Source organism: Lagopus muta, chromosome 2 (assembly GCF_023343835.1).
Source record: "Lagopus muta isolate bLagMut1 chromosome 2, bLagMut1 primary, whole genome shotgun sequence".
Classification (NCBI taxonomy): domain Eukaryota; kingdom Metazoa; phylum Chordata; class Aves; order Galliformes; family Phasianidae; genus Lagopus; species Lagopus muta.
Genome location: NC_064434.1, coordinates 4680044 through 4701091, shown reverse-complemented (window position 1 = coordinate 4701091; position 21048 = coordinate 4680044). Strand labels below are relative to the sequence as shown.

General features: G+C 44.2%; 2 protein-coding genes across 6 annotated transcripts in view; one reads left to right on the top strand and one right to left on the bottom strand.

Annotated features, from left to right (window-relative positions):
* KIF13B (kinesin family member 13B) overlaps nt 1-20209 on the bottom strand; it is a 125535-nt gene extending 105326 nt beyond the window's left edge. For 4 of the 5 annotated variants that reach the window (XM_048937290.1, XM_048937292.1, XM_048937291.1 and 1 more), the window contains exons 1-2: nt 20015-20209; nt 7295-7388 (exon numbers count right to left, since the gene is read on the bottom strand). In XM_048937290.1, the coding sequence (XP_048793247.1) occupies nt 7295-7388; nt 20015-20069 (149 nt within the window). In that variant the 5' untranslated portion in view covers nt 20070-20209. Of the gene's footprint in view, nt 1-7294; nt 7389-19853; nt 19947-20014 lie in introns of those variants that run through there. The other variant, XM_048937294.1, reaches the window with a different exon arrangement.
* Nucleotides 1-21048, top strand: part of HMBOX1 (homeobox containing 1) — a 728731-nt gene that overhangs the window by 236170 nt on the left and 471513 nt on the right. The gene's annotated exons all lie outside the window — the stretch shown is intronic.

Genomic DNA, 21048 nt, shown 5'->3' with positions numbered 1-21048 from the left:
ACACATCACAGTCTCCTTGAAGTTCTGATGGCATGATAGTCTAAGCTTCAGATATAGTCTGCTTTAAAAGTAAACCTGTATGCAGTTCTCTCAGAATTGCTTTTTTCTTTTTAAATCTCCACTCCATCAAAATATTTAACACAATCATTCTAGTAGTTTCTATATGCCACAATATACCAATTTATTTTTAACTCAAGGAACTGGCCCTTGCTGCTGGTAGAAAGTTGCAATGGGAAGGACCTGCTAACTGGTTTCTATTTGCAGCAAAAGTCTGCTCCTTGGATAACTCACAGTCAGAAACCTTTGCCAATTCCAGAGAAGTTTGTGTGAAGGACAAGCTGCTTAGCAACTATCAGCATCCACTTCCAAACACTGTCTGCAGGCACGTCAACGCTGCTAAGGCTTCTCCAGGACTTGCTGTTCAACTACATGCTCTTTTAGTTTAGCACAGAATTAAGGCTACAGGTACTTTACAGATGTAGCAAGTTCTAAGAAAAAGAGCCAGAAGTTATGAAGCCAAGAAACAGAAGGTGAAGGCTACACTTGAGTGTCACATGGCATGTGATTCAAATTAATTCTTCAGCTGTTACCTTAAGTCTTCAGTGTAGTCGGTTGTTAACAATTTTCCCAGATCTGCAACAACTGAGTAAAGCTTCTCTCATATAAATCAATCTATGGGATGATTGCTAGCAGTGCTGTGGTTGTCTAATTCTCCTCTCAAGAAGACGCAGCTCAGGTTAAAAGTAGCTTTCACTTAGAGCATGAGCACAGAGTTTATAAACAACAGATAATACCAATTTGCTATGGCTACACTGGCTGTAAAGCAGTAGAAATAAGTAAGCATGATCCAACTGGAGGGCGAGGAACTGTCTTTAAAACAACACACTGTTGTAAACAAAGCCTCACTGTTTAATTTCCTTAAGCAATATAAACCAGGATCAAGTTCTTTTTTAAGCACACTGAGACACACGCACGCTGGAAGAATAGCTAATAGAGCTTAACGTTTCTCTTCACACTGAAACTTGTGGATGGTTTCTACCTTGCATTTTGCATTTCGATATAGATGGCAGCCGAATGTAGTCCAGCTTTAAACTATATGAAGAGGAATGTGTTCCATAATCTAGTTTTATATGACATCCTGCACAATAAACTGGTAAGGCACTGAAGAAGTAATGGTTTTACCTGAATTCTTTCAACAATTTAAGGCCCTCCCTCACCAATTCTTTTCAATACCCTGCAGCAACACTGACTTGAGGTAGATTACCACCAAAAAAAAAAAAAATCATCATTTTAAAGAATATCACCATGCATGAAGCAAAAGTTGCATCCAACAGATAACAACTGAACTGCACAGAGTCAGCAATATAGGAAAATCTCAGCACTGCTTTTGCAAACATGCATCTCCTCCGAGCTGTCACGCACTCACAAACCACCACTATGGGTGTTGGGAAAGGCAGGCTTCCCTTTCTTTTGGATGTCAGCTATCAGTCTGGGGAATACAAACACGCTCCCTCCCTCCCCCACGACTTCCTGGAACATTTCTGCATTATGAAACATCACTGAGAATCTGCTGTCTGTGAGACAAAGCTGAACTAACATCTAACCCCAAAATTTCAGTCTCTATTATCATAGAATCATAAAGGGATCTTTAAAGGTCATCTAGTCCAACCCCCTGTGATGAAGAAGAATATTTAGATATTAACACAAGCCTGTAGCTGCATGGCGAGCAACTCTTCCTTAGCTTAAGGGGGTAACACAGCCAACTCTGCCACTAATGTAGCCTCCACACACTCACATCCCAAGCTGATTTGTTCCAATCCCAAGCAGTTTAACACAGCAGGAATCAACACAATGCCAGGAATGATGCAGAGAGGCCAAGGAGCACGCAGCGCAATTAGCTGTCACCCATCCTCAAATGCAATAATGTTTCTTCATTTAAATTGCCTCGCTGTCAAACTGCAATCACACCACATCGTGCAAATGCTCCACCAAGCTCAATATTCAATTTCTGGTTACATCCAACAGCTGATCCTTCTAAGTACAGTGTGTGAACAGCTGGGGACCCTTACATAAAACACTGCCTAAGATGAGGCAGCTCTTCAAGTGGTTCCAACCTACCATCAGGCAGACTTCTGGTGTGTTTTCAGAAACGCGTGCATTTTTCCACTGATGCATACCAATAATTGCCTCTCACTGCTTTTGTATGGGTAAGGAGTTTTGCAGATTCACCCTGTGTACAGCACTGCACTCATACGTTTTCCTCATTTACTGATTATGCATATCCTTTCCAAAGGCAGAACAACTGAAGCGTGCATCCTTACGCACTCCTGCTACCACAGATTATTTTTAAAAGCCAAAGTGTTCCTGTTCCTTCTAGCGCACAGCTTTTCCAGACTGTATTTATAAATACACGAACACATATATAATCATGCCAGCATTTCCTTCCTGGGCACCTTGAATATCTCCCTGCTGTTCCAGAGGTCACAAAGAGAAATAAATATTGCACCAACGCAATCAAATACTATAGCCTAGATAAAAAGGGTTGCTGTATTTTCAACTTTTGCTAAACGTTCTTTTAATTGCAGTTCTTGCCTTTCATTCCAGATATATCAAATTCTTGAGTGAATTGTGCAAGTGACACATATGCTTCTTCACAAAGAAAATCTAAAAAATAATGCAAGTATTTTTTACTGGCTACTGGTTTCTCCAGCCAACACACTGCTCATTTTTAAATGCTTGGATAAGAACTACATATATGCCAGGGGTGGTTCAGGCTGGGTATTAGGAAGAGCTTCTCTGAAAGAGCAGTGCTGCAGTGGCACAGCTGCCCAGAGAGGTGATGGGGTCACCATCCCTGCAGGTGTTCCAGGAGATGTGGCACCGAGGATCACAGATTAGTGGGCACAGGGGGCAGGGTTGATGGTTGGACTTGATCAACTTAAGAGGTCTTTCTCAACCTTAATGATTCCATGATTCTGTGCGCAAGCTTCACCACACCACTATCCAGGCATTTCCCACATAACTAGCTACATTAAGATTACCATTTTCCATAGTTACCAAGAGAGCACACGATCAGAAACTCTCCACATATCAAATCTGGTAAGATGCAGTCACACAGCACGTCACAGCCAGATGAAAGCTGGCATCACCTGTGCTGCCCGTGGCCCAGGAGTTGTGTAAGTGCTCAGGCAGCCCTGGCAGGAGCTCATCCTGCCTCTTGGAACACTCACTGCTGCCCAGCAGTAAGACAGGGTGATCACACCAGGCTGACTGCAGCACAGGGACCTGCAAATGCCATCTTCTGCCTTCTAGCAGCTGAGCAAAGAATAGGTGAAAGCACACTCTGATTGTTTAGTTCTAAACAGTCTTTTTGAGCTTGGCAAAAGCTGTATGCATTGTAGTCATTATTTAGCATTGCATGTAGGGATTTTATAAACTTTCCTGTTAGATTACAATGCAAAGCTTGGCTCAACAGATGTATTTTAATTTCCATAGCAGGACCACCGCAGTAGTGTTTGACAACTGGTAAGCCCTTGCAATCCTTCTATTATTTATTTTTTTTAATTTAGAGGTTGCATACATTTACAGCCTTTCATCCAAGTGCATGCTTGATGCTTCAAAATGAGTGAACTGATGGAACTTGGTCTTTGAGACTGCCTGATTCTTGTATTCCAGTTCCCATTTTTCAGCTCCTAGGTCTTCGAAAGAATTGTTTCTTTTTGTCCTAATCTTCACTTCTTCAAAAGGCTTAAAGGGCTTTTCAGCTTTTAAAGGGAAAAAACTCTTCAGTCCAAAGCTGACCTACTGAAAGACTTAACATGCTGAACTGTTTATTTCAACCCAAATGCTGCCTCAATTCTGGAATTGCTCTGTTGTGTAGAAGTAAAGCATCTACAATAAAAAGTAAAGTATCTGCAAACCACAAATTAAGACAAGAGTACACAGAAGTCAGCATTCCTTTAATCTTTTTTATAGCATATTCACTTAATCAAAAGGCTAAAAGATGGTTTGTTGGGAAGATTAATGCTTTGTTTTATAGATAGCACAACTCACGCCTAGGCACATGGCAGACTGACACACACTCAATTTCAGACCATTTATCAATTACACAACAATTACAGCAGTAAATAATAAAGTCCTTTTTCTCATCCCACAAAATATATATATATATTTTAAGTCTTTTTTGGGAAAGGTAATGATCACAGCACAAGCAAATGGGTAGTAAATAATTAAAAGAAAGGTAAATTGAAGAACCTAAAGAAATGCTTTTCAAAAGGATTCTTACAGGCATTCCAATCGTTGTTGTAGCATTTACCTCTTCTTTTCGATCTGAATGAGTTCACACTTTCTTTCAAGCCCTAGCCACTAAGTAATAATATGCTGGGCAATCTTTGCAGTGCACAGTAAATCCTGACATTTGCGACAGAGAGAACAGACAGCTACACAAGGCAAAAAAAAAGAAGCAGTCAAGTCACGGTGATGGTGCTGCTCATTTCTACTGACTCCCTGGAGGTTCATACATCCTTGGAAGAGGAGATTTTGATTTAGAGAGGTCATTTGGGGAAACTTGTGACAAAACTCCAGGCTCTGCAGCAGATTATGTTAGAAAAGCAACTCAGAAAAGGTTGATCATTTCAATACAAGAAACTACCACTCAACCAACACAAACTCAATATGCCAAGGCTATGAACAAAACCTGGAGGTCATCCAATTCCAAAACTGATCCTTTGTACAAGATCAGATTACTGAAACCAGTGCAGCACTAATAAGGGTCACTCCATAAAAGAAATGGATTCACTTCTCTGTCTCAAGAAAGGTCATTTCTTGGTTAAAGAAAACCAACAGGACACGAGATTTATGAAGCTGTACAAAAACAGACTTCCTTTTTTGTGACCAAGCGTTTTACATGCATTTGCTAATCCTCAAGTCCCCAGAGAAATGTGCAAATGCTATATTCAGCTTGTAGACACAGAAGAAAGTGAGGCTGACCAGCTGTCACCTGGATTTTCAAATAATTCCTTAATTTTTAATGGAAAATTCAAAGAAGCCAGCTTCTTTTTCTCAAGACCTGAAATGGTTCCAGTGGCAATTGCATCAACACCATTTGCTATGTCCAAAAGTCAGGTCTCACACATCTCAAGTTAGGTATCGTCAAAATGCACAGCAGATAGGGAGAAGACTTCTCTGACCTTTTTTGCAGATGGACAGACACATTATAAAGAATTCTTTAGCCTGCAAGATGCACTCCAGGCAGACAGGACAAACAGACACAACTGTGGCCCTATTTTGCTTACTAAGCTCAATATTTACACACCTACCCATCTCTCAAACTTGGTTTCTACCAGAAAGGATGGAAATGGGAAAACATGCATGTTTCCAAAAGTCACAGGCTGTTTTTACAAACTTAGCTCCCAGCCAGAGCACAGCTGAGTCATACGCAAGCAAGGATGGGACAGCACAGATTTCTACCTCTAAAATTTTATCCACAGTTCCTAAACTGACCTTGGCATCTTAATGAGAAATTAAGCTAAGCTGTTAAGGTTTTCAAATGTATCCTGCTCGCTTTGTATGTCTCTACGGAGTTTATTTACAATACTATTTTTACTTGTTTTTGGCTTAAGAAAAGTAAACTTTTTCCTTGATCTGATATTTCAGATTTCTCTGGGGGAGCTGCACAAAGACAATTTCATGGGTGCCCATCTTAAGGGTATCACATTCTGGGTAAGACTGTTCTACATCCTCACTACTCCAATTATGCTTCTGAGATTTGTTGTCACAATGTTTGTAGGCAAATCTTCCACGCACTTAATGGGCCTCCACTTTTCTCTCTTTTATTAATCACCCCATATAAATTTACTGTGCTTGCTGCTTAGATTAGCAATGGGTATTTGTGACAATGCAAATGAGCCATTCTTCAGCCTGGCACGCCAGTTTCTCACACAGGACTCACCATCTTGTCTGGGAAGCCAACGCCATTGCCATTGCCAAACGATTCCTCCCTTGCCAGGGGGCATGATCTGCATGACGTATCCTCTCCTGACTACACTATGAACATTTTACAACATATCTGTAACAATGAACGATGTAGCATTTGCTCGGTCATCGTGCTTTAAGAGGAGCTCTGAAATAACATTCTTCATACCACTAAGTTGGTTTTTGAGAATCTCGTTTACCTGTCATTTTGTGCGGTTTGAAAGGCTCACATCAACTCAGCTATTTGTCAGCTGAACAAAGCACGTGTTTCTGGAGGAGGCGGATATTAACGCAAACAAAAACACTCCACCCCCACACAGCCATTTTTAAATATCTTCTTAAAGCTCCAATCCCACTGCCTATAGTAAATCTTCTGGCTGCTGTCAATAAAGCATCTATTGCACTTGATCGTTTGCTTTCCCATCTATTGCATCTTGAGGTTTATAAAGTTTAAATTAGCAGGGACCGGGAAAGAATGCTTTTACTGATCACTGGCTTTGTAGCTTTACTAGGATATGTTGCATTTAAACAAAGCTCTTTTGTGTGTTTAACTGAATTTCTCTCACTTCTATCACCCTTAACACCACATCCCCCCTATTTTCCCTCCCAGAAAACAGACCGTGATTGATTGTACAAGCCCAGTAATGGGTTCTGCCTTTTCCTGGACCCCTGTTACTTTGTTTCACACATACATTCTTCACATTTCCTCCCTTGCAAACAAGCAATAAATTAATTGGTCCCAACCTTAACCCTAACAAACATTACAGGACTTCTCACAGTAGTTTAACAAATTGATGCCAGTTCCTACACAAACTAGTTCCTGCCCTCAGCCACCTCTCCATGTATTGTGATGCATACAGTGTCTCACTGGCAAGACCATCCTAGAACTACACCTCTTCACCATGCTTCTAATCCTCCTCCCACACACACTGAATACAAGCCCACGACGAGAAAATAACCACCCAGGTTTATTTCATTCCAAATTGACAAAACTGTGCCTGGCTCAAATTATTTTGCAGATTTAAATATCTTCAGTCCCATAACAGCATTTGAAAACAAATGAAACAGTTCACAGACCAATTAATTGCTATCACATTGTTTATAGCAGGAGGCAAACGTTCGTTGTTAAAATGCAGCAAGTACTTGGTTATCAAAGCATCTTGCCAGTACAGTAAAGTCAGCCTTACTTTACAGATGATGGTAAGTACATAGCAGAAGGAATATATATGTAATTTATTTAAACTGAAAGCCCTCTATCAAAGCTTCAGTTTTTGCCTCATTTAATTTACAAAACCTGACCTTCCTCATTCAAAAATCTTACCTGGCATCTCCTTTTGAAAGGTTGGTGTTTACAGGATGAAGAATAACCTTGTTTGCATCCACATCCACCACACATTTTGTATGCAGATCAAGCTCTGTAAAGAAATGAGAAAGTGTCAAGTGCTGCTCTTAAAGCACTAGGATTATACACACCATTACTTCCTCCAGACACCAAATTTATTCATGCAGCCTGACAGCCACCCATCAGCTAGAGAATAGAAACAGGACTATTGCCAAATTCCACTTCTAGAGATATTCTGCCGGGATGGATTTTGTCCAGCTTTAAAGCATGCACTCTTTTCAAAACAAGAAAGAGCGCTTGGGTTTTTCTGAAGGACAATCAGCACATACAAGGCAGTATGAAATTTCTTCTGGGGAAAGATCCATTAGGCATGGTACCACTCTGACAGCTCTTCTCACTGCTGTCTCAATGCCTCCTGCTCCGAGGGAAGGCTGCCCCTGCCATCTGCAGCACGTTTCCCTGGCCACTCTTGTGCTGCTGCAGCACACCATGCCAGCTGTCAGTCCCGGGGCACCTGCTCACTGAAATTCAAGTCCCATCAAAAATAATTTAGGTATGAGCGTGGAGGAAAAGGCTTATCCTTCCCAACAGGCTCCAAGCCAGCTGGAAAGCCCAGCTCTTCCAAATGATGCTAAGCAATGGGATATATCCTATGAGTAAGAAGAATAGCTGAAATGGATGAGAATTCTTAGCTCTAGAGGCAGAGGAAACAAAATAAAAGCTTAGATAACACTGACAACCGCCCAAGGCATCCACCCAATGACAAATGGAATTAGATACAAAAGAACAAACAGCCACTTGCAACCAAAATCACTGCCTATAGACATGAGCACAAGCAATCCACTCCTATCTTCTTACGTTCCAATGCAGAACTTGGAACGTGCAGCCAAATGCTGATGCCTACAACCACGAATCACACCCAGTGAATGCCCAATGTTCTCACGAGCCGTCATGAAGAGAGGCTACACACAATAACCTCTATATGGAGTTCAACACCCCACCTCAATCACCCAAATATGCACGTCTAATCGCATTAATTAGAATCCTGTCCTCCTTCACCTCTGCTCTTTCCTTCTGTGTCACCTCTATGTGCTCATTCACCTCACACTACCCTATAAACTCAGACTGCAAATCTCTCACGCAAAGACCACAGATCTTAATTTATTGCATGGCACCTCGCTGGCTTCTCACTACTGTTAAATAGCATAGGAAAAGGAAGTTTCTCTTACTGGCTTTTTGTTATTAGAGATGCTACAGGTCTTTCACTATTTGAATGATAATAAAGAAAACCAAAGCTCAAGTTTACCAGTCACATGAAACTCCAGTTCTTTCTGAACTGCTCTGTTATTAAACTCTGCTTTTGTGGAAGGAAGAGACAGACAAGTTTCAGAAGCTGATGTTTATTTTAATGTCTCTCCACACCCTCAAAGTCGATTTACCTATCATTAGTATGTAATACATGCTTCCTTAGTTCAAAGTATATTCTTCATGCGTCCCAGATCCGAAATGCCACTATCTCGGTCCGGCTGGTTAGTGATTAACACTCTGTATTGCAGTGACCTGCTTTTCCTCAGCCACTCAAGAAGGTTTTTACATGCTACTTCCCTTATGGAAAGCACGAGGCATGCTCATTCTGTATACAAGTCCTATGGCTGCTCTCATGTTTTTTAATCAACCTCTCGAGGGAGAATGCTGATAGTAGGTTTTGTGCCCGAGACTACTGCTAAACTCAGAAGTATTGTAAGCATTCATTTGATCTCTGTGAAATACTTCCAAGAGCACACACAGAGAGGATACAGGAGTTGCTTACAGTGGTCAAAATGGATGTGTTCAGCCACTGCAGAAAGTTACAGCACCCCAGTGAAAGGTCTGACGAGCATCTCAGGCAGTGCAGATCTTCCCAGTGGGGAGTGAGGAGGCACAATAAGGAGATGTCCTGGCCAAGGCTGAGGTGGTACATCAGCTCAGGGTGTCCCATGAAATAAACCTCAAGAAACAGCTGCAATCAACCTCTAAAGCTGGGTTATTTATCAGATACCCTTAGGTAAGGCTGTGTATTTCACCTACCCTGGCAAAAGTTTCATGGAACAGCACTGCTTTTAGCTAAAAACAGTTTAAAATCTGCTTTATAGCACATCACACCCTTTCTACCAGTGCTTTCTCTGTTACAAAGCATGTTCTTTGACTGATTTCTGACTTCTTTAATGACTCCAGGTTTAGAAATGAATCTGACATCAGCCACTATTGCAAATCATAATTTTAACCTCATTAAGTCTTCATTGTTAGTAAAGCAGGTTAGAGTCATAGACAGATTATCTTCCTCTTCTCCTATGATCACACAGGTACCCCACCCTTACTTTTACTAGTTTCAGTATCTCCTAGGTAAGCAGAGCACTTTCTGCCCCTGAACAACAAGGAGAAGGAGGATGTGCCAAGGTAAGAAGATAAGCACACACATCCAAAACCCACTGATGAGTTCATATTGCAGCAAGGACTCGTTTGTCAGGGTTGGGCAGCATTGTTTCTTTCCACTGCAGACACAGACAATGCAGCCTGGAATTTAGAAGTGAAAAGATGACACGGATGGCTCACACACTCAAACTTCAGACATTTATCGCAGATCCTGTAGCTCTGTGTTTTCACTGTTATACCAACAAGACCTAAAATCTCACCCATTAATATTGCTAACATTCCTCTACCTTCAGTCATCACCAGGCAAACACAATCAACCACTCATCTGCTTCATCCAATCAGGAAACCAATCAGCTAATTGCTTTTGGAAAAACTGGGACTAGAACTCATCTCAGGAAACGTGTACTGCAGGAAAAGTCTTTCAGAGCTTCAGCACAAGAGAACTGTGACATCCATAATAAAAGGTATTATCTTCATCACTCTTCATCACAGCAGGACAAGGGGAAATGGTTATAAGTTGAAGGAGAGGAGATTTAGGTTGGATGTCAGGGGGAAGTTCTTTCCTATGAGAGTGGTGAGGTGCTGGAACAGCTGCCCAGAGAGGCTGTGATGCCCCATCCATCCCTGGAGGTGTTCAAGGCCAGGTTGGATGGGGCCCTGGGCAGCCTGGGCTGCTATGAAATGGGGAGGTTGGTGGCCCTGTGTGTGGCAGGGGGTTGGAGCTTCGTGATCCTTGAGGTCCCTTCCAACCCAACCATTCTGTGATTCTGTGATTTCAGAGTCATGGAAGTGTTAAGCAAAGCTGGGCTAAGTGCAAGGCTAATTGTTAAGCCTGGGCATCCAAGCTACTTGCAGAGTCTCCCCAGTGACTTTGTATTTCCTTGAGAAGGAAGGCTTCCTTCAAAACCCAGGTTTTCTCTACCATTTCTCTTGATTTTTCAACTCCCCACAAAAGTGACAATAAAAATTCAAGCAATGCAGATCTTTAAGTGAAACCCCACATGCATGCAAATCTTAAATGACTACAATAACCCTAAATGCCTTTGATAAGCCTCATAAGCATTGCAAAAAAACCCACCACCTACAAAAACACCACCACATCATCCATGCCCTCTGCAGTTTTCCACCAGCCTAAGAAATTCAACGTGCTTCAGATAAGGAACAAAAATGAGAAAAGGAGAGAGCAGGAAAAGCACCCTGGAGCAATGTACCACCATAACTAATGGTGGATTCAGCAGGCCAGCAACGTGATGGTGCACTCCCAGCAACACGTAGGAGTTTCCATTCCTTCTCTAATAGCAGTCACGCCTCTGGTAATCATAAACTCAGCACAGCACATTTTCCACAGCAGTGTCAAGAAACATGAGCAGAGGTAGGCCTGAATAGGCCTGGGGCAGAGACAAAGAATGTATGTGAACCCTGGACGATGGGGAGAGGAAAAATGCTCGACATTTTCAACTCTAGGAAATCTCCACTTTCATTTTCAGATCAATTAGGGAACTCTCTTCATAAATGGGCAGCAAATAGCAATAACACCGATTGGAAGTTGAGGTTCCCAACTCATTCCTCTGGTAGGGATCTGGAGTCAAACACCCAGAGCACACTGAAACCCTCTGCACTGCCCTGCAGTCGTACTGGAGGTTTTTCTGCCACTGTCCCAAGAATTCATCTCACAGCCATGGCCACCAAACAAAACCATCCCAGCTGATTGCCCTTTCCCAAGTCATCAAATGCCTTTATTTCCATACCACCTTTTCCATCAGATTTCAATTGAGAAGCTCCTGTTTCTGAGGACCAATAGATTTTTCAGCCCTTTTTTGGCCCCAGAAACAAAGATGAAGCCTGGTACTATAAGGCAGGTTGAATAAACTTGAAGCAGAACTCTCCTGTCCCATTACCAGATATGTGGGGCAGCTGCACCTACACTGACACCTGGGTTATCCCACAGACAGCACTGAGGTACAGAAGGGAAAATGTGAAAGCCTTGAAGTGCACGTAGTAAGCTCATAAGTCAAAACTGGCCCCAAATGCAACAGCTCAGTATAACTCCTGTAGAGACAGAGACAATAGAAATTTTACTTTTTAAACTGCCAGTAGATTTTCAGGAGCTTAACATTCCCTTGAAGGTTAGAAGCGGATGATTGCAGTATGAGTCTTCAAGCTGCACTGAATAAAAAATTGCAGTCAGTTCCTTTTGCCTTCTCCAGTCTGAAAAAGCAAATAGCAAGATCATTTCGAAATGTTTAAATACTGATTTAAAAATATTTAGAAGTTTATTTATCGTACACTAAGTAAAAGCCAACTAACAAAAACAGAGGCCTTTGTTTTTGTTGTTGTTTTCTCAGCAAGCTGAAAGCTGGCTCAAGCACAACAGGTCCTCACATCTCCCTGCCAGTGTTTGTTGCCTTAAACTGACTGTTCTCTTTGCCCTTTGCTATGCAGAAGCCAACATAAATAAAGGCAAAACTAACTGACCACACAACAGAGAGTGAAAATAACTTAGATCTAAATGACCCTGCTAAGAGCTTAAAAGACATTGTTAGCTGAAAAGCTCTCTTAGGGCAGTCATTATAAGCAGGACTGACTTAAGAGTTTGGGACAAAAATGCAGTAATTTGACTCATCCCTAATGCTTACCAACACCAAGTCAAAGAGGTGTCTTTCAAGCTGCTCTTCTATATATTCACTGCACAAATATCATTCATGAAATTTTCAGTTTGTGGCAATTAAAAGTCATCAAATATGCATGAGTACATCTGGAAGGGCACACGATGCTATCTTGATGACGAGGTTTAAGTCAACTCAAACACACGAGCACAGTGAATGCAAGCAAGCTCACCTCACTTGTTAACGCTACGTTGCGAGTTTAATTTACCTTCCGTTGTTTCATTTTCTGCAAAAGAAGAGCTTGCCCAGTGGCTGTGGTGAAGGCACAACGTGTATGTGGACACTCACCTTACCCACAGGCAGTGCTGCTGCTGCACGCGCTGCTCAGCTCACGAGGACTGAGGACATGAGCAGCTGGGTGATTCTGTTGTGCAGCCAAGAGCTCGGAGAAGTTCGGCATAACTCTGGGCTGCTTTGTTTCAGGCTTCAAAGTGAATGAAATGCAACGTTTGCTCTGCCACTAAAAGCCAAGGCAGAATTATTCACAGCGAGCACGATCCTTTGTCTGCTTCATGAAGATGAAGCAGAGGCGAAACCAGAGCAGAAATGTAATCTCATACTGCACTTAAGGCTAGCTCTAAAGATGTAATTAGCACAAGAATTGCTTGCCTTTGTGGCATCCCCATTTGCCTGTGTGGTAGTCCCACCGGTTCTTCAGCAGTGGGGAATAAACTCGTAACACCTGAGGAGTCCTTAAAAAACAATTGCCTGCCTGAGGAATGCAGAGTGAAACACGAACTCTGCCTGCTTTTCCCATTTGTCGCCCTGTCTCCAGGGCGCTCCTACCACAAACATTATTTCATAGGTTATCAACAGCGAGCAGGAAATACTAAAAAGCCCAGGTGCCCGTTTATCACAAGGACAATGGGGAAGAAAAGCCCGGTGCTCATATATTGCCATCAGGATATAACAGGTGCCATTTCATGTACTCATGCCGTAATTAATCTTTTAAGACTGCTTGCACAAACTCCAATTTATAGATACAATGTTTCTGTCGTAATCTTCACTGGGAAAACAAACACAGAACGACCTCTGCTTCCTTCCCCCAAAACAAACACACGCATCAAGTGACTGAGAGTGCAACCTCCAAAGAGTAGGACAGAAAATTAGCACCTAACACTGCAGTCAGAGGCTTACACAGATAGAGAAGCAAATTCCTTCCTGACAGGCACTGGAGACAGATGCTTTATCATCAAAGCACAAAGGAGCCCTGTCTGCACACAGAAACCAGTCCGGATGAATATGCACATTAGCATAATAGATACCTGAGTGTCCATTTACAAGCCATCTAGCTATCTACACTGGAAGCCATAGGCCACAAACTTCCAAAAGCAGTGTTTTCAGATAGCACTGCCAGAAGCAGGGCTGGGTGCACACAGCACAGACCCAGGTGGGCATGGGCACCCAACCTGAGCTTCCTGCAGCCTGCTGCCTGCCCTGCTGCTGCTCCTCGGGATGCCTTTCCAATAACTACAACTCAAAGGGCAGCTGTCACACCGAGTGATGCGGGTTTGTGGGCATGGTGGTGACAGGTGGGTGGTTGAAACAGATGATCTTAGAATCTTAGAATGGTTTGGGTTGGAAGGGACCTTTAAGATCATCCAGTTCCACTCCCTGCTATAACCAGGGACACCTCCCTCTAGCCCAGATTGCTCGCAGCCCCATCCAGCCTGGCCTGGAATACTTCCATGGAGGGGCATCCACAGCCTCACTGGGCAACCTGTTCAGTGTCTCACCACCCTCACAGTAAAGAATTCTTTCCTAATATCTAGTCCAAATCTGCCCTCTTCCAGTTTAAAGCCATTCCCCCTCATCCTGCCACTACATGCCTTTATAAAAAGTCCTTCCCCAGCTTTCCTATAGGATCCCCACCTTCATAATTCCACGATTCTGTGACTGTTTTTGCAGTTAGCTTTCTGACTCATTTGAACAGAGGAGTACTAACTCAGTAGAGGTGCAACAACATTAAGCAGGCATGGTGGCAATGGCTTGGTGGTTGATCCAATCTTAATGGAAGAAAGGGTCTTCTCCAACCCTAACGATTCTATGATAGCAGTTGTTTATGCTGGCATAAGGTGTCAGTGACCACATCCTTCAGTGCAACTCACAGAATCATAGAATCCTTAGAGTTGAAAGGGACCTCTGAAGGCCATCCAGTCCAACTCTCCTGCAATGAATATGGACACCACAGCTAGTCTGCCCAGGTCCTGATCCAGCCTGGCCCTGAAAGCCTCCAGGAATGAGGCAACAATTACATCTCTGGGCAACCTGTGCCAGCGCCTCACTACCCTCACTGTAGAAGACTTTTTCCTTATATCTAACCTAAACCTGCCCTCCCCGAGCTTGAAGCCATTTCCCCTTGTTCTATCACCACAGACCTGCTAAAGAGTCTGTCCCCTTCTTTCCTGTGTCTCCCCTTTAAATATCAAAATGCCGCTATCAGGTTCACCTTGCAGCCTTTGTACTTTGCCAGTATTGATAAAGATTTTACATTTTAATTAACACCACATTCAACTGACTAAAGGCACAGAGAAACACAAGGCTTTGAACACGCCTATGGGATGTTTGCACACTAACATCACCTGAGACTAGAATGTTGAATACAACAAATCTGTATTGAAAAGCCTCAAGCTGTCTTTCGCTCTGCTTCATGGTATGACTTGAGCTCTGCACATAAACAGGAGGGGGAACGGCTGTTTACGAGGGTGGATGGTGATAAGACAAGGGGGAATGGTTTTAAACTGGGACAGGGGGAGGTTTAGGTTGGATGTTAGGAGGAAGTTTTTCCCCCAGAGGGTGGTGAGGCACTGGAACAGGTTGCCCAAGGAGGCTGTGGATGCCCCATCCCTGCAGGCATTCAAGGCCAGGCTGGATGTGGCTCTGGGCAGCCTGGGCTGCTGGTTGGTGACCTGCACACAGCAGGGGGTTGGAACTGGATGAGCATTGTGGTCCATTGCAACCCAGGCCAGCCTATGATTCTGTGATTCTATGATACATGAAGCCAGTGACAATATTCATAAAGGAAAATCCAACAACAGCAAAGGAAGCTCCTGGTTATTACAAAAAAATAGAACAAGTGGTACACTAGGAAATATTTTAGTGAATGACATATTGCAAGAAAACCAAGAAAAAGAAAGAATTTAAAAGAAACAGTGCAAAGCTCTCAATTTCATAAAAGTATGTTAACTGAGATCTTTATGCAAAGTATGGTTTCAAAAGTCTGGTTTATGGTTTCAAACTCAAAGAGGGTCAAACTCAAAGATTTAGATTGGATGTAAGGAAAAAGAGATTTTTACAATAAGGGTGCTGAGGGCATAGGCTGCTCTGAGAGATGGTGAGCGCCCCATCCCTGCAGACAGCCAAGGTCAGGCTGGATGGGCCCTGAACACTGATGGAGCTGTGGGTGTCCCTGCTCAGGGAGTGGGGCCAAATGGCTTTGAAGGGTCCCTTCCAACTCACATGGTTCTATGAAATACAACAGAGAAGTCATAACCACTACCCCAAAGAGCTTGCAGCTTCAGATGTGATGCTGCAGGTGAAATAACAACTAAGTTGCTTTATGAAAGCATGGCTTCCATAGACAGCCCGTAGGATTTGGGTTTAATTTGAAGCATAATGCAAAAAATAACATAGATCTGAAAAAGTGAGCCATTCAAGTATAATTAGGAACACTTCCTCTCACTGCTACAAATTAGTACTGCAAGCTCATTTTATAGACTGCCACTTCACATTGGAGCAGGTCCCTCAATACGATCACCTCGAAATGTACCACAAGCAGCCATTTGATGCAGAAATCCCTTCAACATACACGCAGTCCTTATTATACTTTTATGAGCTGTATAAATTAGTAATGGTTAAACATACCACTTTTATTAACCTAATAAACCCTCGCCTTAAGAAATTCATAATTCAAACACTAAAGACAACCACCACCGCCACAAGTAAACATTGCAAAGCTTCAATTCCTACAGTTGCAGCCATCTGACAGGTTTGCAATTTTGAGCCCTTTGGTGCAGAGGGAAGGAAAAAACATTACTCGTGACCCTGAAGAAAACAAATACTTGCTTCACGTCCAAAGTCCCAGAACTTCGGACAAATGTTATTTAGAACAAAGCACATACTAAAGGTTTCCAAGAAAGCCTCAAAGCTTATTAAAAAAAGCAAAGCCACAGAACTTTAACAACTAGATGGCTCTTAAGAAAAGCAGCTACACGAATGCTTAAATTTAGCACCGAGGAGGTAAGAAAATATTAGGCTTATCGCTATTTCTGTAACTTCTAGGAACATCAGAAACATCACTTGACCATAACATCTGGATTATGGCAAATAACTCACCCAGAAATAAAACAAATAACAACAACAACAAACAATTCCAGGAAATCTTGCTTGGGGTAGGGAAAGGAATTCCATCGTCTAGGTTGGACCTGCAAAGCAGTTCTTACGAGAGGAGGTACACCTCAACTGCCAAGCTACATGTAGGAAAGTGCTCTTTCTTCCCCCTGAACAGGGAGTATTGGATCCTCAGACATCCATCACTCCTGCATGACCTTCACACACAGAATCACAGAATGGTTGGGTTGGAAGGGATCTCAAGGATCATGAAGCTCCAACCACTCAGCTGCAGGCAGGGCCACCAACCTCCACATTTCACAGCAGCCCAGGCTGCCCAGGGCCCCATCCAACCTGGCCTTGAACACCTCCAGGGATGGACGGGGCATCACAGCCTCTCTGGGCAACTGTTCCAGCACCTCACCACTCTCATGGTAAAGAACTTCCCCCTGACATCCAACCTAAATCTCCCCTCCCTCAACTTCAAACCATTTCCCCTTGTCCTGCTGTTATCTACCCTTTCAAAGAGTTGATTCTCCTCCTGTTTGTAGGCTCCCTTTAGGTACTGAAGGCTGCAATGAGGTCACCCCGCAGCCTTCTTTTCTCCAGGCTGAACGAGCCCAGCTCCCTCAGCCTGTCTTCATAGGGGAGGTGCTCCAGCCCCCTGATCATCTTTGTGGCTCCTCTGGACCCTCTCCAACAGCTCCCTGTCTTTCTTGTACTGGGGCTCCAGACCTGGACACAGCACTGCAGATGGGGCCTCACAAGAGCAGAGTAGAGGGGGACAATCACCTCCCTGTCCCTGCTGGCCACCCCTCTGCTGATGGAGCCCAACAAGCTAACAGCAAGGCCACAGCGAGTCTTTTTGGTGTGTTATCTTTTTTAGTTTCTATGGAATGAAATAGCTCTGATAACAAGATACACCCTCTCCCCCCCCCTCCCAAATACATACACCTCCTAATCTATAATCTTCTGCCACATTTCAACCCCTGATTTTCACCACTTCATCCTCTATTACTTCTGCATACACTCTGTGCAGAATGCAGTCCCTACCTAGAAATAGCTTGAAGACCATTGAAGACCACAACACGAGCACAAACTAGGGGCTGTATGAAAGATAAATACAACAGAAGGGGAAGGTGCGTTATTCATCCTCAAAGATTCAAAACTTGACTGAACCTGTGCAACTTAGCCCAATTTCATCTGCAATTTGATCCAATTTGATTGGACTAGAGACCTCCAGTGGCCCCTTCCAACCTGAATTATTGTACAATCTCACAATCCAGGCAGTAAAAAAACAAGACAGAAAATATCTAGGTCACAGCCAAAATGACCTACGAAAGAAAAGCGATATGGACAAGAAGAAAGACCAAAGCTAGAAGGAATACAGCCCTGGATATAACCATGCATATATGTAAAAAAGTTTTTTTTACATCAGGAGTGGTAAAGCACTGGCACAGGTTGCCCAGAGCTGATGGGTGCCCCATCCCTGGAGATACTGAATGTCAGGCTGGATGGGGCTGTGAGCAGCTGATGGAGTTGTAGGTGTCTCTGTTCACTGCTGTGGACTTGGACCAAATGACCTTTAAAGGTCCCTTCCAACTCAAACAAATCTATGATTCCATCCCCGAAACAAGGCACCACCTTCCAGGTCCACTCCCCACCAGTTCCTACCTCACTGTCCCTGAATCTTCTCCCACCAACTCTCTACAAGGATGTACCTGCCTTCAATTTTGCACTCTGCTGAAGTTTAAAAAAAAAAGCTGCAGAATTAAAAGCTCTGATGAACTTAGTCTGACATTTCACAGCATCATAGAAATGAGTTGAAAGGGACCCTTAAAGGCCACCTGTCCCACTCCCTGCACTGAACAGGGACACCCACAGCTCCATCAGTGCTCAGAGCCCATCCAGCCTGACCTCGGTTGTCTGCAGGGATGGGGTAACAACCACCTCTCTGGGCAACCTGTGCCAGTGCATCACCACTCTTACTGTAAGCAACTTCTTCCTTATGTCCAGTATAAATCTCTCTACTTTTTGTTTAAATCCATTTCCCCTTGTTCTATCACAGCAGACCCTGATAAAGAGTCTGTCCCCTTCTTTCCTGTAGCTCCCTTTAGACACTGACAGGTTGCTCTCAGGTCACCTCGCAGCCTTCTCTTTTCCATGCTGCACAGCCCCGACTCTCTCAGCCTGTCCTCACAGGAGAGCTGTTCCATCCCTGGGATCATTTTTGTGGCCCTCCTCTGGATGCACTCCAACAGATCCATGTCACTCCTGTACTGAGAACTCCACATCTGGACACCTCCATTTCAAAAGGCATGGAAATACTTGACGCAGCAACATTAACATTTATTCTTCCTACTTACCAAAATAAACTAAAAGCGTTATTTAGTTTCAGATCACTAGCTGTAGCTATTAAACTGCCTTCACTCCATCACCCCCAAGGAATTATTGGCATACTTCTGTGAGAATGTGGGAAAACAAAACCTTACACGTTTCTTGGATCCCTGCCTTCTTCTTCACCTCCCCACTCCCTGGCTGCAGTTCCCTTTTCGTACTTGCTTCCTCATCATCTAGAGCAAGTTTTTCTAATTAAGACGAGTCATAAACATTTAAACAGATGCCCAGACCGCGGTGTGATTAACAAAACCCTCAGGCAAGTTTCATTGAGGGGGAAAAATAAAATAAAATAAAATAAAAGGAGGGGAAAAAAAAAAAACTCAAAACCCAAAACACCACCAAAACCTCTCCTCGATTCACACTTCCTCTTCCATGTTTTCGTGTTTGTTTTCATGTGTTTCCCCCACATTTCACCCGGTCAACACATTGCCCCTCACCCAACGAGGGCAAAGAGGAGGAGTTACTCAACGGAGGTGCAGGGAAAAGACAGAAATGGTGTTACTTTCCCCCAAAACCCCAAGGAGCAGGAAGAAGGAAGAAATCTCCGACGCAGGGTAGGGCCTGGCTGTAAAACAGGTGCAGGAGGTGTGGGCTGGAGTGTCCACACACACAAACAAAAAAAAACACCATAAAACGGGGTGAGATGAGGGAAAAAAAAGAGGTCGGTTTTGAAGCAGAGACGTGTCAGGAGTGAAGACAACCGCTCGTGGGGGCAGCCCGGCTTCACCCACCCGACGGACACAAGCACATCCAGCCCTGCTCCCGCACACGCCCGGTAACAGCTACGCTTCCACACACAGACCGGACGGACGCCGACGGGACCCGCCGCCTTCAGGGCCGCTCCCGCCGCGGGCCGGCCGGGCTGCGGGGCGCTGAAGGAGGAGGCTCTCACCTCGCCGGTTCATGGGGCGGACGCGCACCGCCACCTTCACTTTGGAATCCCCCATCGCGCCGCTCCGACCTCCCCGGCTCCCTCGTTCCCTCCTCGGCTTCCGTCTACCGAGGGACAACCGCCGGCGGCGCGGGGAGGAGCGCGGAGCGGGGCGGGGGACCGAGGCCGGGCGGCAGCGGGAGGGAGGTGCCGCGCCGGACCAACGTCCGGCGGGACTACAGCTCCCAGCGTGCAGCGCGCCACACCGCCCCCCCGCTCCCTGCGGGCAGCCGCACTGCACGCTGGGAGCTGTAGTCCCGCCCGCGGGTCGGGGTTGGAGCGTGAGCGTTGCATGCTGGGATATGTAGTCCTCCAGAGACACTGAAACTCTGCGGGTGCCTGCAGGGTGGGTTCCCCCACCCTGGTCCTGGGCGGCTGCGGATGAGCTGTGTTACAGCTCGGCTCCCAGCAATGCCTCAGGGCCTTCTGAGGGGCATAAGGAGATTTTCCACCTTGAGCAGGCAGTGTTGTATGCTGCTTTTGCCGTTAAATGTATTTCTCCTGCTCGTTTTCCAAATTCTTCACCCATTGCATAAGCTCACAAGTAGCAGAACTGCACCTTTGGTCATGGAACTGAGCCATACTGAAAAAAAGTTTTAAAATATCTTTTAAAACTCCCCACAAAAGTAATATTTTCTTTCATATTTGAGTTCTGGAAGCGCTGTGTATGAGGATGGGCCTACTTGAGTGTATGGGATAGAGCTTGATGCAATAATCAATAATGCATTTGAAAACCAGATGATCTTAGTGGTCTTTTCCAACCTTAGTGATTCTATGATTACTTTGTGTTCACTGGGAGAATTCACAGGGATGAAGATGCAACACCCAAGCCTGAAAACTGACCGTCTGGAGTTATCTAATGCTTTGGAGTGTATGCACTGTGAGGAGACTGCGTTGAGACGTTGCACCTCTCTGCAAGGTTGACTCTACAGGTAAAGAAGCACCACAGCCTTGCTTTGCTGCTCTGCAGACTTCTGGATAACAGAAGTCACGTA